This window comes from Pipra filicauda, unplaced genomic scaffold, assembly GCF_003945595.2.
Source record: "Pipra filicauda isolate LSUMZ 115617 unplaced genomic scaffold, ASM394559v2 scaffold9_size5747161_pilon, whole genome shotgun sequence".
Lineage (NCBI taxonomy): Eukaryota > Metazoa > Chordata > Aves > Passeriformes > Pipridae > Pipra > Pipra filicauda.
Window position 1 is genome coordinate 5,469,850 of NW_024105198.1, and position 16,863 is coordinate 5,486,712.

The 16,863-nt window shown below is 46.7% G+C and overlaps 1 protein-coding gene across 10 annotated transcripts in view; it reads left to right on the forward strand.

The window, feature by feature from the left end:
- TNIK (TRAF2 and NCK interacting kinase) overlaps positions 1-16,863 on the forward strand; it is a 153,032-nt gene that overhangs the window by 12,447 nt on the left and 123,722 nt on the right. For all 10 annotated transcript variants that reach the window (XM_027724610.2, XM_027724608.2, XM_027724616.2 and 7 more), the window contains exon 2: positions 15,456-15,521. In XM_027724610.2, the coding sequence (XP_027580411.1) occupies positions 15,456-15,521 (66 nt within the window). The remainder of the gene's footprint in view (positions 1-15,455; positions 15,522-16,863) is intronic.

A 16,863-nucleotide genomic window follows, 5' to 3' on the forward strand; every position in this document is an offset into this window, starting at 1 on the left:
ACCATCAGGGAGGAAGACTGAGGAGCTTCTTGGGGGTTCAGCAGTTAACTCACAGAATGCAGTTATTCGGGTTTATTCCCTCATTCTGCTCCTCACAGGGTCACAGCCTGTCTCTTGCTGTGAGCTTGAAGCCTCCCCTGGGGTAGGTTTGAAAAAGGGATGTGACTGGTGGTGAGGCTGCAGGGTAGGATGGATCCCTGGTGCTGTGAGAAGGTGGGAGCAGAGAGCATCCCTCACGTGTGCACCTCCTCAGAGAGGACAGTCATACCACAGTTGGAGGTTGCAGCATCTACCAATCTTTGGGAAACCAGCCTTAGCAATTAAGGAGAAAAAAGGAAGGAAAAAAATCACTTATGAGACTTAATTGCTGTGTTATTGTTATTCAGCATTTAAACCCCAAGTTTCATAACTGCCTTGTGATATCAGCATTCATGTTCTTTGTCAGTGTTATGCAAGCAGCTCACCTTGTGATCATGAAATACCAAAATGTGCTTTCTAATGCTCACCCTCGTTTCTCAGTAAGTCCATAAAAACCTCTTCTGCTTTCTATTAGTTGTGGAACAATAGGACATTTTTTGCTTAAAAAGAGTGAGCCTTTTTTATTTTTTCTTCAAGTTCTTGAGCCAGCTGCTGCTCTGAGACCTTTCTGTTCCATGTGGCTTGACCAGGGTGGACACTGCACTGTCTTTTGCCACTTGGGAGGAAGCAGGAAGTTTGTGGATGTATCTTAGGGGCAAAGGTCATGCTGAACTGGAGCAGTCCCAGCTGGTTGCTGGCACTGGTGTGGTTGATGTGATCTGCCTTCAAGGTTAACTGAGGCAACTGGGAAAGATGGGAACAGGCCCAGTGGGGTAATTCTACATCCTCTGCAACAGAACTGAAATATTAGCTTACTTGTTGATAATCAGTTGGTTTTCATCTAGGAGTTTCTGTTTAATACCAAAAAAGCCCTTTCTGTACCCCAGCAGGAGTTGAGCTGTAAGCAAGACCCTGGTAGTGAGGCTCTGGTCATACCTGTGGGAGCATCTGTGCTGGGTCTGGATTTTCCTCACCTCCTCTTCCAGATTGTGCTGGACAGTGAGAGCAGACTTCTAGTTCTTCTTCTGATCAGTCTGGTTCTGCCACTCATTGGCATCCAGAGCAAGGGTTATGCCTGGGAGGGTTATCCTGTTCTGTGTCAGGGTAGCCTGTGGGGTAGTTCTGCAGGTGACTGACTAGAGGTGGTGGGGTTCTCTCAGAACTTCATGGGAAGAATCTCACGTGATTTCCTTGACTTATAGAGGCATGGAATTTAATCTTTCCTCTGAGTTTTCTCAAGAAAAAGGAAATTGCTGGGGTTTCCTTTCCCAGTAGAGGGAAAGGATTCAAATGTTCCTCTAAGCACAGATGTGGAGTGCAGTGTGCTCAGCCTGTTGAGCACTGAAGAGGATGTGTCTCCAGGATCCCTGGCCAGTGTTGCTTCTCCACTCCTTCAGACTTTGCTTTACAAACACATCCGGAGATTGGTAACTCTTTTCACATGCTAATGAGGACTTTGTAGATAAGATCCCCTGTGAGGAAAGGAGCTCTAGCAGGGGAAATCAAGGTGAGGAGGGGTCAAGCATCTTCCCTAGACTCCCTCACGCAGCTCTGGCAGAGCTGAGAGTAGAAGTCAAACCCTTTGGCCCCTCATCCTGTGCTGTAGCCATTGAACTATGCTCTCCTAAGATTAGATAACCTGTGGTTTTAGTGTCTGCAAGGCTTGATGAGCAAATTCCTCTGGATAAATGCTTTTCTTGTATACTTGCCAATACAGTGATGTTTGGGACATGAGGGAAGGGTAATAACTTGCAGGCGTCAATTTTCAGGAGATGAAGCAGATGGAGAGATAATACCCATTAGATTAGAGCTCTCGGAAAGACTCAGTGGTGAGGATCACATCCTGTGTCTCTGGTTTAGACGAAGTGATATGGGGAACCCAAGGTGCAACTGTGCTGCCAGCAGCTTGCCATGAGTTTGAATATTACTGAAGAATCTGGATCTCTGGCAGGGATGAGATGGAGCACTGGAGTTTGTTTGGGCCTCGGGATAGATGCTGAAGGGTTTGCAGTATCATGGTAGTCGGTGTTACCCCAAACAAAAAGTCCATCCTGTCTTTAGAGCGCTTTGAGTCTGGGGAAATTGATAGCTGAAATGGTGTCCCTGCGTAGTGAATTATTCCTTTTCAATACATCAGGTCTTCAGAGGAGGGAAGAATTGCAGAAGACTCTTGGTTTTGCAGTAATTTATCTTCCTTGCTGTAGCCTGGGGCTGTGAGGTGGACTGGAGCTCAGCTGGGCACACGCTGCAGTTGGCTTATAATAAAACGGCAGCAGCTGCCTTCCTTCTGACCAGCAGAGATGGTGATGGGCCAGCTGGGTCTGCTAGCTGGGGTGAGGTGATGCTCTCTGAGGATTTAGGGTGGCCTTGCAGAGTTCGTTGTACTGTTTATTTTACTTTCAGAGACGGTGTATTGTTGCTGGAATATGTGGATTTGATTCCTGGTTGTGAGCACCCTTATCTGTTTTTCTAGCCATTAGCTCTCTGTCTTGCCCATGTGGGAAGCTGTAAGTTACTTCATCTGATAAGGATTTTCTTATCAGTTCTGATGTTTATTGTGTAGAATTGAAATTACTGTAAGACCTATAAAAAAGGGGAGGGAGCCTGGGAATTACAGCTGAAAAGCTGTGTGCCTCTTCCCTGCACAGACCAGCAGGATGTCAACAGAAAGTATGAATGTCTCCATGTATCAAGCTGGAGCTGAGTTCTTGGTCGTGTAACGTGTCTAGAGAGAAACATATGTCCTGAGATTTTGTTTCCTTCCTTGCTTTGTGCAGCATCATCAAAACACCCCTTTTGGCCTTTTAAACTCATCAGCCTGCTTGTGAAATATTCAGAAAAGCTTGGGCTGAGTTTGCATGGCTGTCAGTGGGTTGAATCCTTTTGGAGTGGCTTTGATCTTGCTTACTCCATGCTGAGTAATTTACACTCCTCTCACATGAGCAGCAGCTTCAATGGATGTGCCGCCCTCTGAGAGTCTGGCCCTTGCAGGCTCTCTCAGTTTCTCCTAATCGTAAGCATTTAAATGGTATTAAAGCTGCTTATTCGAGTCTTGTGCTTTTTTAGAGTCATTAACACCTCTGCAAAGAAAGTGTAAAACTCTAGTAAAGTCAGCTGGTGGCACTTTGCAATAGTTTGAATGGTTACCCAGTGAAGGGCTGGGTTTCCTGAGCTGGAGGGGGTGTTTAGGGAAGGTGCTGTTGGTGGCTGCAGTGCCCGTGGGTATGAGAACAGGAACCTCAAGTTTTTGTTGAGTCCCCTCCTCACCATTTTTTCCAGGCCAGAAATGTCCATCTCTTCATGCTATATCTCAATTAAGGGCGAGTTTCAAGTGATGTCAGCAATTTTCCTTTGAAGGATCTGTGCTATTCTCTTACCTTTACAAAGGGATGTTAATGTTCAGGGGCAATCATACCAGGAAGTCATCAAAAAAAAAAAAAAAGAAGCTGACGTTGTTTTTCACCTTGAATGTTGTCTTGTGAATCAACAGTGCCACAGTGGTCTGATCTTCCTTGTGCCCACAGAGAGGTCACACTTGCTCTCGTTGCTTGGTCTGTTGAGCCAGTTGAGCTCTGCACTGATTAACAGGAAATTGTCATGACTAACGTTAGGCTGGTAGAAAAACTAATAGGGGTGAATAATAGCACAAGATACATGGAAATCAACGTTTTTCTCCTTGGAGGCTGCAGATGTAATCCACTTAATATTCTGTGGAACACGAGATTAATATTCTTCAGCATAATATATGTGAGGGCTTTTCTTTTTAGTTTGCTGGCAGAGGCATTGCTGCATTGCTAAAGCTGAGGGCAGGGGATTAGGAGGGGGGAAGGATGCTGACCCAACTTCCAGAGGATTCAGGAACAGTGCAATCTGGCTAGAGGAGATTAAACTTCTCCCTCTCTGGCAGGACTTTCTGCAAGAAGTGTGGCTGGACAGGGTGTGTGCCCCTGGGATGGTCCCTGTTGAAATCTGGTAGGGTGTCTTTTTCAACTCTCTGGATGTGTAAAGTATTGGGGAATAGATCTGATTTCCTTGGGCTGTGTGGTGTGACTCTGCTGGTGGGCTCCCAGTGCAAAGCCAGCATCTGCAACATATGGAAACCAGCTCCAGCCTTGCACTTGTCCTCCTTCACAACATACCTCTGCCATGATTTAAACTCATGGAACTGCTAAGCTTCATAGAGGTTGCTTTAAAATAATAATAAAGCAAAGCCCCTGCTCTTTTTCTTTTCACAGGATGGAAAGAATGCAGTGACTTGCCAAGCTTAAAGAGGAGTAGATACAGCAGAAATAAATAAATCAAGCCCATTTATTTTAAGTTGATTAATCTGATATGTTCATAGTTTTCTAAAATAAAATCTAACCCCGGAGAGTTTAGCAAATCAAATAACAATAATGGCAATTAATTTAGAAGCAGTTACGAATGTTTCCCATCCCCTTCTCACATCCCTACACCCACTTGATTAATCTCACAGTTTATGACTGCAGGCCAAATCCTGTGTGGGGATGTGCAGGGTCTCCCTTGGGCTGGATAAGGTGGACCTGAAGAGCTGACCCCATTCCTGAGTATGGGGAAGGATTGTGGGCAGGGGTGAGATGGGTGGTTGGCGGATGCTGGGCTCCTGGAGTACCCTGTGCCTGCAGGAGGGCTTGGACTGCTGCTGGGTGGGATTTCTCAGTTGACAATCCAAATATTATGGACTTTCCTGCCTGCTTTAGTTTCCTGTTTTGTACTGGCATTCAGCATGCTGGTCCCCGTGGTCCTGCAGGGCTTGCTTAGCTGCTGTGCGCGTGTTGTGTTAACGTTTCCAGCTTTTTCGTGTGGGCTAATAAAAAACCCTGGAGCTCTGCAACGAGCCAGATAATGTCATGGCTGGCTCCAGGGACCAGAGCTAGCAGAGGACTCCCAAGGCAGGGAGGTGTCATGGGGCTGTAATTTGGCAGGGAACACAGCTGATTCCTGAAAGCAAAAGGTGGTGGTTGGATTTACGGGACATCGTGGTGACTTGCGAAGCAAGACCAGTGCATCTTCCTGGGATGTCTGTGTGAGAAAGGTCCCTCTGCTTTGTCTTATCCAAAATGCTTATATCAAAATTATATAATGCATATATCAAAAGAACTAAAATAATTTTTGTCCCCACCCTCCGTGTTTAGTAATTTTGGACGTTGGGATTTGAAATAAAAAGCATCTCCCTGAATTTGAAGCCACCAAGAAATACAGAAGTCTTGCTATGGGAAATACTTTGCGCCCTGGCAAAAAAATCTTGCAAATCATTTCAGCAACTGTGGATTGTCCCTGACTGCCAGGCTGTTTTTTTGGCATGCATCAGGCAGGAGCTTGCTTTTTGCTGTGGGACCTTGTTTTCTTCCCAGTTCCAGCGTCTGTCAAGACCAAACCTTCAGACTCCCTGCTGGGTCTGGCATTACTGGAGATAATCTGTGAAATGTAGGAAAAAAGGTGAGAAGCCTTCCCTCCCCCTCCCCGCAACTTGTTAACTGTTGGGTGAGAAAGGTATTTCTAGATGAGAAATGTGCAAATTAACATGTTTTCAATATTCTTTTAAATAATTTTGCAGCTTTGTCAAGGCAATTCAAAGTAAAAATGAGTTTATAGTACATGGTTTTGGCAGATTGTTGGTATAGTTGTGGATTTTGGTTTTTCTACAGCCTCTCTTGCAGAGTTCTGCTCAATAATTTGAAGTGATTTGGTCCCCCCATTGTCCTTTCTTGAAACTGTTGCTGCTGGACAGTTATCTGATCCTCTCCTGCTAACCAAGAGCCTTGTAGAGCCAAGCATGAGGAGCTGATGACAAGTGGATAAACTCTTCAAAAAGCACCAAACCAGGAGTTAACTCCATCTCCAGATGATCTGTGAAAATTGGGCTGATGTGAGAAACTTGATTGAATCCAGTAGGGAGGTGTTGTTTCTCCAGACACATATACAGGGACAAGAAAATATTAAAAAGTAATGGCAGCTGCTTAAAACTGGGATGTAGGGATTTCTGATGGGGAAGGCTCTCCACCAGAGTTGTCCCTCTCAAGGCCCACCTGTAACTCTTCTGTTCAGGTGGCGTGCAGAGTTTCCAGCAGCTCCACAAAACCAAGCCCTCCCAAGTGCAGTGTCTTTGGCTGTAATGCTCATCTGCTGCTGGGTGAACAGGAGTGGTCACAGCTCTGGCCCAGATGCCTTCTCATCTCTCACTTGGCTTTGAGTCTCCCTGAGGCTCCTTGGAATGCCTGCCTACATGCCCGGCCTGTGTGTTGGTTGTTGCACAGATCCCTGCTTTTGAAGGCTGTAGTCTTTGGGTTGTTGCTGTCACAATGACACAATGCTTTAATCCCTGATAACTCTTCTGGTCAGCTTGGCAACCATAACTTAAAAACAGACGCAGAGGTACAAAATCATCCTAGTTTTAAAAAGCAAAGGGTTTTAAGATTGCTTTTCTTTTTTTTTTTTTTTGCTCCAAAATGCATCTAGGAGTGAGATGTTCTCCCGTTTTAAAGGCATCCCTCTGGCCACAACTCTCACTGCAAGGAGGGAGCAAGGCTGTCATTTCTTGACAAAGGCAATCCCAGATGACTGGCCCCAGCAGCCTCCTGTGAGGGCTGCAGAAGTCGGGGTGTCCAGTCTGCAGTGAGTCGGAAAGGTGCAGCCTGGCTTCTGAGCTGTCACCCCTACAGACATCCACAGACAAAGCCACAACTGTGACCTGCTGTTGGAGGCTGAATGTTTGCCTGTGTGTGAGAGGGTTCCCTCTGCTTTTGGCGTGAGCTTGGCAGCAGCCCTGCTTTACACAGGGTGTCTGTAGGAGTGGGATGTTAAGAGGCCATGGTTCCCGAAACAGCCGCCTTCGTAAGTAATTAAACCAACTTCTCCAAGACCCCATAAACCTTTGACAGCATTTAGTAGTAGGGTAACAATTTCATCTTGACACAAGCATTTGCTGGCCAAGGTTGAAACTCTTTATTTCTCAGAGGGATGAGATCTAAACATTTAGGAGTAGTATCTTATTGGTCTGAAATGGCAGATAAGTGACTTCCAGTGAGGAGAGCGTCCAGCTGCTGTGCTCTAATTGATGTCTGCATCCGAAGAAGTGTGGTACAATGCTGGTAGTGACTTTAGATCTTCTGGGGACTATAGATATGATTTATAATTGGCACTGTAGCTTTTTAGAGACACTGAGCTTAGCCAAGCCTTTTATATATCGTCCCGTTGAAGCTGTGTGCTTGAATTAGGCATATGTTGAAGTGGCTGATTGTGCTGAGGCTGCATTCATCTCACATGGCATTGAAAACCTCAGGATTCGCTTGGCAGTAGTGCTTTTGCTGATGCTTGTGGACTGATTGACTTCTGACTCTTCTAGATGAACAGTCTTCTGTGGACTGGAAGGAGGGCTTGTCGTACAACTGCAAACAATTCGTGGAATCTGTCCTGCGGATCTATGAAATGTGCTGTAGAACTTTAAAAATGAGAGGGTTGTCTGATTTGGAGGGAGAATAACTTCAAATGAAGGATAAGTACAATTGTGTTGTCTTAAGGGTTATTGAATATCTCAGCATTTTCTTACCATGGTGAGACGCATGGAGGCCAGATGTTGATCTTCATTAGCTTTAAGTCAAGACTCATTGTCCCTTCCTTGAATGACATCAGGATGAGCTGAAGTCACCGTGTTGCTAGCAATGCTTCTGAAGGAATGGGGAGTAGGCTTGGACCCTTCTTGCTTTGATGAATATGTGTAGCTTGTGGATAGCTTTTCTTTGGACTGGGCTGCTCCGGTGTGCAGTGCTGGGGGAAGGTTAGCTGTCACTGTTGTCCTCTGCTGGTATTGCTACTGCATCTTGGGCTGTGGGACCCACCTTCTGCAGTGGTACAAATGCATCATTTTGGTTTGAAAAAAGCCTTATTTCCAGGTCTGTATGTTACTGGCCTGGAGCTCCCATATTTCGTATTTGTGGAGAGGGTACAGAATAGCTGCTTTTTCTTTTGACATACTAGGAAGGAGAAACTAGGTCGGAAGAACTCTAATTTTGTATGTGCAAGTGTGAGTCTGTGAGCAGGAAATCTGGAATAGTCAATTTAATGTAGCTTTAATGGCTTTGCCTCAACAGGACCAAGTGGGACTGGACTGCATATGTGCATGGGGGATTTTTTACTTTTCTTCTCTTAGCACTGGTGTTGGCTATTCCTTTGCTGGCTAGGGGCTACAAATCCGCACTTATATCCTAAATTGAACAGGTAGTAGTTGAAGAAATAATCCAGCTTTATTGACTGAAAAGCCCAGTGTGGTGATTAGTTCTTATTTAATTTTGCTGCTGCCAACTATTGGCAGGTCTTAATATTCTGGAAAGGAAAGAGGCTCACATGTGGTGACTGGAGCTTTACTGCAGTGAGAAGCTGGGGAGAGGAGTGTTGGAAACTTGCAAAAGTGGATTTATGGTTTAGAAAGGGGAGGTGGACAGAGCACAAAAGTAGCTCTTGGTAGGGCCTAGAGGAACAGCTCCTGGTGAGATGCTGAAGAGAAGAGATTCAAATAGATTTATAAACAGGCTTCTCTCAGCTGTCAAGGGGGGGAATTTTTCTTCTGTTAACAACTTAGCCTTGACAACAGTTTTTCTTATGCTGTGTAGTAATGCTGTTTCTTGACTAACATCTTCGTTTAAGTTACGGAGCTGGGTGTTTAGGGGTGAGGGAGGACAAACTGCTTCTTCAAAATGAAAACAAAGCCCTCGGGGAGTTCATTATTACTCTTCTAAGTAGAGCAGCTTGTATTGCTTGAGTAGGCAGGAGGTGCAGTGGTAGATGCCATTGATGATAGCTTGTCTTGTGAGTCTCTGCATGGGTGGGTGAAGGAGGGGAAGGTACCAAAGCTAGGAGGAGAAGATTAAGCAATCCATGTGAGGGCTGAATAGTATCCACTAGTCCATGATTCTGCTTTTTTGCTTGACCTGTATCTCAAATCTACCTCAAAAATACCTGTGCAGCCTGTTAAGATTTTTGGTACTGCTTTAAGTAATGAACGAACTTAGGGCTATGCCTGTGTGATTGAAGCTCAGAAAGGTAGTGCCTGCAGCCTCTTTTTGGGGAAGTTCCAAGTAGCTCCATCAGTATTTTTTGCCTTGGCCTCTGCCTTCCTGCTTTGTTTGCTGTTGTCTGCAGCTGTATTAGCAATCCTCTTCTGGCTTGTGCAGTCCATCTTCATATTACTCACAGAACTGTTAACTAGAAGTGCCTTGGAGATGGAGGCAGCCAGCTGATTACTAAAAAGCAGCTGTGTCTTCAAGTACTCTTCAAACCCCTCTGTTTTTCTCTGAGCTGCATGTCATTTGGGGTAACTTTCCCAAAGTGATCTGGACCTTGTTTTGTCAAATCATAAAGTGTCTCAATTCCTGCTCTAGAAACCAGGGTGGAAAGTATGGCAAAATAAGCGACTTGATGTGCCTTCAGAAGGAATAGCAGTTGATTTTGTAGAGCTTGAGGTTACTCAGGTCCCAATGCTTGAGAGGTGCAGGGCTGTCTACAGAGTTTCTGACTTGGCTAATGTGAAGGACGGCTTCAAAGAGCCAGCTTGGGCATTTGGCCTTGGGGAATTAAAATCTGAGCAGGTTTTATCCTTATACTTGTTCCTTGTAGTGATGTTTTGCATAATCAGAAATACGTTGCCCTGATGACAGTTTTACATCTCAGACTGTACTGCTGAAGGGCTTTTCTGTCTCTGCTGCATTCCTCTCTAAGTCTTCCTCACACTCTGAATTAATGATCTTCCTCTCCTGGTTGGAGCTTGCTGGGATTGGAAGACTCTTCTCCAGGCAGCTGACGACTTAACCACTTGGGTTGAGGGTGCTGTCATGCCAAGCTGTGTGATGCTGGGTGGGATTGGGGCTCCCCTAGGCTGTCTGTGTGCCATGGCCTTGCCATTAATTTAAAAGAGCAAACTGTTTGGGAAGAATAACGCTTTGGTTCTTCCTAGTGCCAAAATCTCTTCTTGTGACTGTCAGGACTTCTCTTGGCAGAGGCACTTGCACACAGACAGAGCTCATTGGGCCTCCTATTTGGGGTGGTGAGTAAACAGCTTTGGAAGCCTGCTTTGGTTCTTGTTGGGTGCCTGATCAGTTTAATGGGATCTCCCGTTGAGGCTGTTTTATTACAGAGCTGTAAGGCAAAGGCTCATAAAATCCTGATGTTTGGGAGCATTAGTTGCACAGACTTTGTTCTCTATGGAGATTAAAAAAACTCTCCTAGTGCCACGGAGTTGCTTTAGCTGACAAGTGCCTGGGGACACTCCTCTGTTACTGACCCGTAACTGAGCTCTGCCTCCAGATACACAGCGCGTTTCCTTCTCTGGGGTTATAACATTTGCTTAATGACTGGGTAGCTCCATGATTTTTGGCTGGAAGTTGTCATTAGCTGCTAGAATTGGGGGACTAAGTGCACAATGATTACAGAGACTCCAATCTCCCGTTTCCCCTCCTGTGCATCCACAGCAGTCGTGGTTTAATTGGTGTGCCCCTTGGTTCCCCTCTCCCGAGCGTCTCTCCACTAGTCTCCTCATGTAACCTTTCCTGTTACATCCCTTTTGTATGGGCTAGAAGGGAGAAAAATGAGGCTTCTTCAAGGAAAACAATCAAGTTTGGTGTACAGACTGTGTATAAATGCCTCTTGTGTTTATGGACGCCTGCATGGCCATATTTAACTTGCGTTCTGATAACCCGGTGGTCACCCTAGCCAGCACTGGTACACGCCTGCAGCCCTAACTGACCTATCCCTGGGTATGGATATTGCTCTCTGAATAGTCTCCTTAAACAAAGTATTGGCTCTTTTGTGCCTTGGACTTGTCGAGACATCATGATGTAGGCAAGGACATCTTTCAGCTTTAGTTCTGCAGGGTCTGGATTGGGCAGAGCGGAGTGGTTTTAACCAGGAATGTGCTCCTGCTGCGAGCCTGCTGCATGCTCCACGCCGATAAGTCTTTCAAAAGGGATGCCTGTTTTGTTGCTGAAATTTGAATACATCCTGCTTTATCATCCCCATACAGAAGTCCCTTTTCTGATAATGTACCAGTTTTAAATATACTGTTCATTGAAATATAGTGGACTTTTTTCCACTCCCCATGATAATTGCTGGAAAGGGAGATGCTCCTGCCTTTTTCTGTGCCTCAGACTGGTTTTAGCCACTGAGCTTTAGTAACACTGATTTTCCTGAAAGATGAGTGAGGAACATAACAATTTCCCACTTGAATTTGAGCCTGTTGTGGCTGCAGCTGTGGAAGTGGGGTGATCCTGGCATGGTAGAGCTCAGCTGCCAGCCCATCCCTGCCTGAAGGACCGCTGGGTCTGCACAGCCCTTGCCGCAGGTGCTACTAGCATTTCCCATCCCATGAGCAGCTGAAAGATCCTATTCAGTGTTCCATTGCTTTATGGAGAGCCTACTTTATGGAGAGCCTGAGTCTGCTCCTGTGTCTTCTGGCACAAATTCCAAGTAACTCGTTCTCCTCAATGAGGCTTTGTGTGCGAGCGGTCACGTTGGGACCAGTAGCACCTTCCTGTGGAGAAAGCTACAGCTGGGCTCTTCTGGGAGTGGAGTGGTGAGCCAGCATCACCCCAGAAAGCTTAAACTAGAAATAAGCCCATTCTTTCCTTATCAGGAATTGATTGAGCTGTGCATCAGTGCAGGTCTGAAACAGGAATAGCTGGTGGTGGGTGATGTGCAAGTGTCCACCAGTGTCCCTGCAGCTCTGCAGGCACCTGCCTGGGTTTGTGGGGTTGCCCCTGCCCTGTCCACCCCTCCTGGAGCTGGTGTGGGGGTGGTGGGTGCTGCTGGCCTCTACAGACTTGGGACAATGTTTTAATTTCTGGTGCTTGTAGCTAATGTGGTCTGAAATGATCCCTGCCTTACTGCAGTGTGGGGGTGCCTCTTCCCTTGCCCCTGCCTTTCTGCTCCCCTCCTTTGTTAAGCAGTAGCAGTGAGGAGGGAGGGACCCTACCTTAGGTCCTGCTGCTACTACAACCACACAAATCCTTTTCTGTGTGAAGCTAATCTAGAGCTGAAAATTATTTGTGCATTTGTCTTAAATGCTGGTTCTCTCCCCGCATTTTAAATAGTGCATCTTTGCCTAAAGTAAGCAAAGCTCACCTCATTTTCTTTTCCTTTTGTTTGTGGGCTTGTTATTTAGTGCAGATGTTTTCAGTTATAAAAATCACAGTAGTGCTTGTGAAGGCATTGTGGGGTGTGGGAAGAAGAGTCTGCAGCAGCCTCACCGTGTGTCCCTCCTGGATCGGGGAGAAAGCATCAGCAGAAGGTGGTAGGAGCCAGGCTGGAGGCACCTGGGTGTGATGAGCTTTGCAGCCACCCCCAGCCAAGTGCAGCCCAGCACTGCTGTGAGCCCTGATCTGCAGCACAGGCTATATTTGGTCTGAGATTACTCCCTGCTTGGCCTGGATTGGTCCCAGTCTGGACTCTGCAGGGTGGATTTCTTATTCCCCTGGCTAACATGCCTCTGTATTTTATTCCCTTGCTACCCACTCCAGCCTGCCTGACATGCTGTCCCTGCTCTCTGGTACCCTCCTGAAGCATCTCAGCTGGGGCTTTGTGGCATGTGCAGGATGTGCCCTGGGTACCAGGAACACTCTATTCCAAAGCAGGTGTTAAGATGCAAAGCTCTGTTCTGTGTAGGAACCCCTCCAGGGGAGGCCAGTGAGAAGCAGGATTTTTTTCCCCTGCCCTGCCCCATCCTTTGCTGTGTATTTTCTGGAAAGGCCATTAACAGCACATTGTTCCTGGGTTCAAAGTGTGGCTCTTGAGGAGAAGCTTGTCCCATGCCTGCTGCATGGGAAGAAGCCAGGCTGAGGACAGCAGTGTGGCTGGGAGGAGAGATCAGCCCCCTCTGCTCCCTGACATTGCTGGTGCTCCCAGAGTGTTGTCAGGGCTGTGCTGAGGTGAAGCTGCCTGTGCCAGCAGTCAGGGGATAAGTGTCACTCATTGCTGTGCTGTGAGATGCCCAGTTACCTTGGCGATGCTTCTGGAAAAATGTGAAGAGGAAACAGGGTGGAGAGGGGACAGTGCGGCAGAGAAAATGCTTGGTGGGTTGGAGCTGTAGTGGAAGGAGTGGGTGATGGGAGCAATGGGGGAAAGCCCTCCTGGTGCACACAGCTGCCTCTGGCTGGCACAAAGCTCCCCTGGCTGCAGAGGCAGGTGTGGGGCTGTCAGATCTGCAACCAGGTGATGGATGGACTCAGAGAAACCTGTTGGAGCCACACAACCTCTGACATTTACACACATTAGAGGAGTGAGAAGCGACATGGGATGGTGAGAGGGGGTGCTCTTCAGTTTCAGGATTTGTGGAATGAAGTTGGAAAACACATTGCAAGAAGGAGTTCCTTTTATCAGAAAAGGCCAGCTGCATCCCTAGATGTTTCTCCAAACCTCCTGAGCATGTGCCCTAGGCACAGCTTTCTTCTGCCTTAATCTCCTAGTGAATATTCAAAAATAGATATACTTGTAGCACTGGAAAAGCCTCTTTCTGAGTTGTTTCAGCACTGCAGAGAACAACCCTTAGGAAAGAAACTCAAAAAATAAACAGCAGCTGCTGCCATGTTTCCCCCTCCTCCGCCTCCTCACCCACTGTGGAAACCTGGTCCTGGTTCCCTTTCCCATCCATTCATGGCTTTTCCCTGCCTGATACCAAGGCAGCAAAGCCACAGGCTGTCCACACTTGGCTGAGTTGCTGCATGGTAGAGAAACCTGTTGTGCTGCAGCTTCACCTGTGTCCAGCCCAAGTGTCCGGCTGAAGGTGTGTGTGCACCAGGGCAGGTGTGTCCTCGGTGGTCTCTGAGCCTCCTCCAGCACAGCTTCCGTGCCCTTTGCTCTGGATGGTCCCACTGAAAGCTGAGTTGCGCTTCCCCCCTTGGAGCACCCCAGGGTTTTCCAGGCAGCTTGAGGAAGCTGCTTGCATATGATGCAGAAACAGGCAGAAGGGGGATGTGGCATTTCTGAATGATCAGAGGGGTGGCTGTGACGCTGTCGCAGAGAGGTGCCGAACCCCAGCAGGCCCACGGCAGTGCGTGTTCTGGGATGGGTGGAAAGCTGCGCCAGTCACGTCAAGACTTGGATTAATTTACTTGGGGCATTATTACTGGGTTAAACCTTGCTGCTCAGCTGCTCACAAAGACCCAGTGTTTGAGTTTTGGACCCAGAAGCATCTTGAGCTGATGCAGCTTTGTAATGAATGAAACCTCTGTGTCCATAACGGGGTGGTGGGTGTCCATCTCCTCTCTCCCGAGGAGTGCTGCTGGCTGATCTCTTTTGCCTGTCACAGCTGGTAATTGTCCTGTCTGCAGCCGCTGGGATTGCAGCTGGCATCCCTTTTCTCACTGGGATGCCAAGTTGTCTTATAGCTCAAGTGACTCCAAACCCAGCAGGGAGGATGAGGATGGGGGTGGTAGGGGAGCCAGGGTCACCCCTGTGGCGGCTGGGTGGGCACAGGGGTGCACAGGCCCTCGGGATGCCAGGATGCCTCCGCATCCGCCGGCTTCCAGGGGGATTGCACTATCCAAAATTGGAGTGATGAGTACAGGAAAAGGAGGAGGAGCAGGAGAGTATAAATAAAGCTTGTGTAAGGGGAAAACCCACCGAGAGGAGAAAATAGCAGCGCCGGTGTATTCTTTCCCCACCCTCCCTCGTACCTCACTGCTCATATCATCTTTTAACTGTGCCAGCGGGTGCACGTGACTGTCCTTCCCCTGGTTGGGCACACGCCTGGTGGAGGGGGATCTGGGGACAGAGTTTGGTGCTTCGTTGCCACCCTCGAAGTCATTATGTCCTCATGTAGCACTGCCGTAGGTCTGCTCATCTCAGTTGACAAACCAGGATGTCAACAACCAGGAGGCACCAAGCAAAAAATGACCTTTAGGCCAAGTAACACTAATTCTGCTGACATCAGGAATAGACCTGAAAAACCCTGTTTTGAGCCCCAGAAATGACATCCTGCCAATGAGCTTGTTTTATTCCAAAGCCAATGGATGCATAAGAAAACCTAAGTTTTAATAGCAAACATTTGCAGTTGAATTTAAAGCCTAAACTGCGTGTTCATGCATTGAGCAGATGACATTATAATGGGCTGATGATCACTCACCTGCCTGGCATCTCCCAGCCCAGATGCTGGAGATGGGCAGTGCTGGGCAGAGCTTGGGCCTTGGCAGGGCTGTCACTGGGATGGTGCCATACTTCTGCTCATTGTCACTGTAATTCTGATCCCCGGTCTGCCTGAAAACATTAAACTGCTCAAAACATTTGTCAGTGAGATGCTGATCTTCACAGAATGTTTATTTTTTCAGAGATCTGTAAGTATTGCTTATTAATTATATTCTTTTCATTTCTCCTAGGATCCTGCAGGAATCTTTGAATTGGTGGAGCTTGTTGGCAATGGTACCTACGGGCAGGTCTATAAGGTAAGGGCTCCTCCTGAAGTGATCCAGTTTTCCTTGACTGTGTGTTGAACAAAGAGCATATCAACACATCACCTTGGTTAGGTTTTCAACTTTTTCAGGCCTGAAGAGCAGCATTTCTGATCTCTGGCCTTTTGTGTGCAAGTACCGTGTAGCACACAGCTCTTATAATAAGCAATTCATATTAGCTCTGATACTGCCACAAAAATATAAATAGCTTTTTTTTTTTTTCTCCTCTCCCCCCAGTCGCTTTTTATTGATTAGATGATGAGGAGGGAGTGAAAAGTCTGTGCTTTAATAGCTAAATCTTGATCTCTCCTAAGCGCTGAGTTTACGGCTGCAATAGGCTGCCAAATGAGTTTGCTACAGTCTAGTGCTCTGCTTGCACATGGACTGGCTGCTGTCCTTTCCACTGGCAGAAACCTGCTGCAGGATTAAAAACACTATTAAAATGTTTTTCTTAAAGCGCCTGTTAAAGGCAGTAAGATTGCTTTAAATTTCTGTAATCATCAGGATGCAGCAATAGTGAAGGGCTGTGGAGAGCAGGATTTTACACCCATGAACTTCTTTACAATGATATTTAAAATGTCCACCCTCTGCTAAATTATATCACCTGTCTCAAGCACATCTTAGCTTGGAGGATTTCCAGAATTTGTCATCTTGGTGGAGTCTTCTTCTGGATGATTCTCGTGCGGTTGGGGAGGGATTGAATTATTTCAAAGTCTGGGTTTATCTGCACTTAATATGTGGTGGGGAGATGTTTTCTGGCATGGTTGTATGAGGAATTTGCTAAATATTTTGATTCTGCTGGGAGTCAATAGTTCCCTTGGGCCTCATTCTCCAAAAAACTTCTGTATGTGTGGGCATGAGTGCTGTATACACATGTACTTGTGTGTGTGTGGGTACACAGAGATCCTGTTTACCCATCATGCATGTATTATCCTTTGACTGTAGAAAGAAATATAGCCATATGCTCTTACTCTGTGGCTTTGGAGACACAGCTCTTGCTTATCATGCTCTAAAAGACAGTGAGCTGCCCCTGCTGAAGAGAAAAGAAAGGTTTTAAAGAGCTACGGTTCCCCCATCCTCCTCCTGCAGCTGTAGGCAAATCCATTAGTAGAAGGATCAAGGGACTGAAGTGAACCAGAGATGAACTGGAACTTCTGGAGTTTTAAATGTATGAATTTTTGAACTGAAATAAGTGTTTTTAAAATATACAAAAACAAAGGAAAAACTACCCCACCCCAAAACTGTTCTTATCAAGGTTATATTCCAGGGAGCCTTCCCTTCTGGCATTCATTGTTTTCCCACCATGTGTTCTCCACCACCGGAGCTCCCTTCTGAA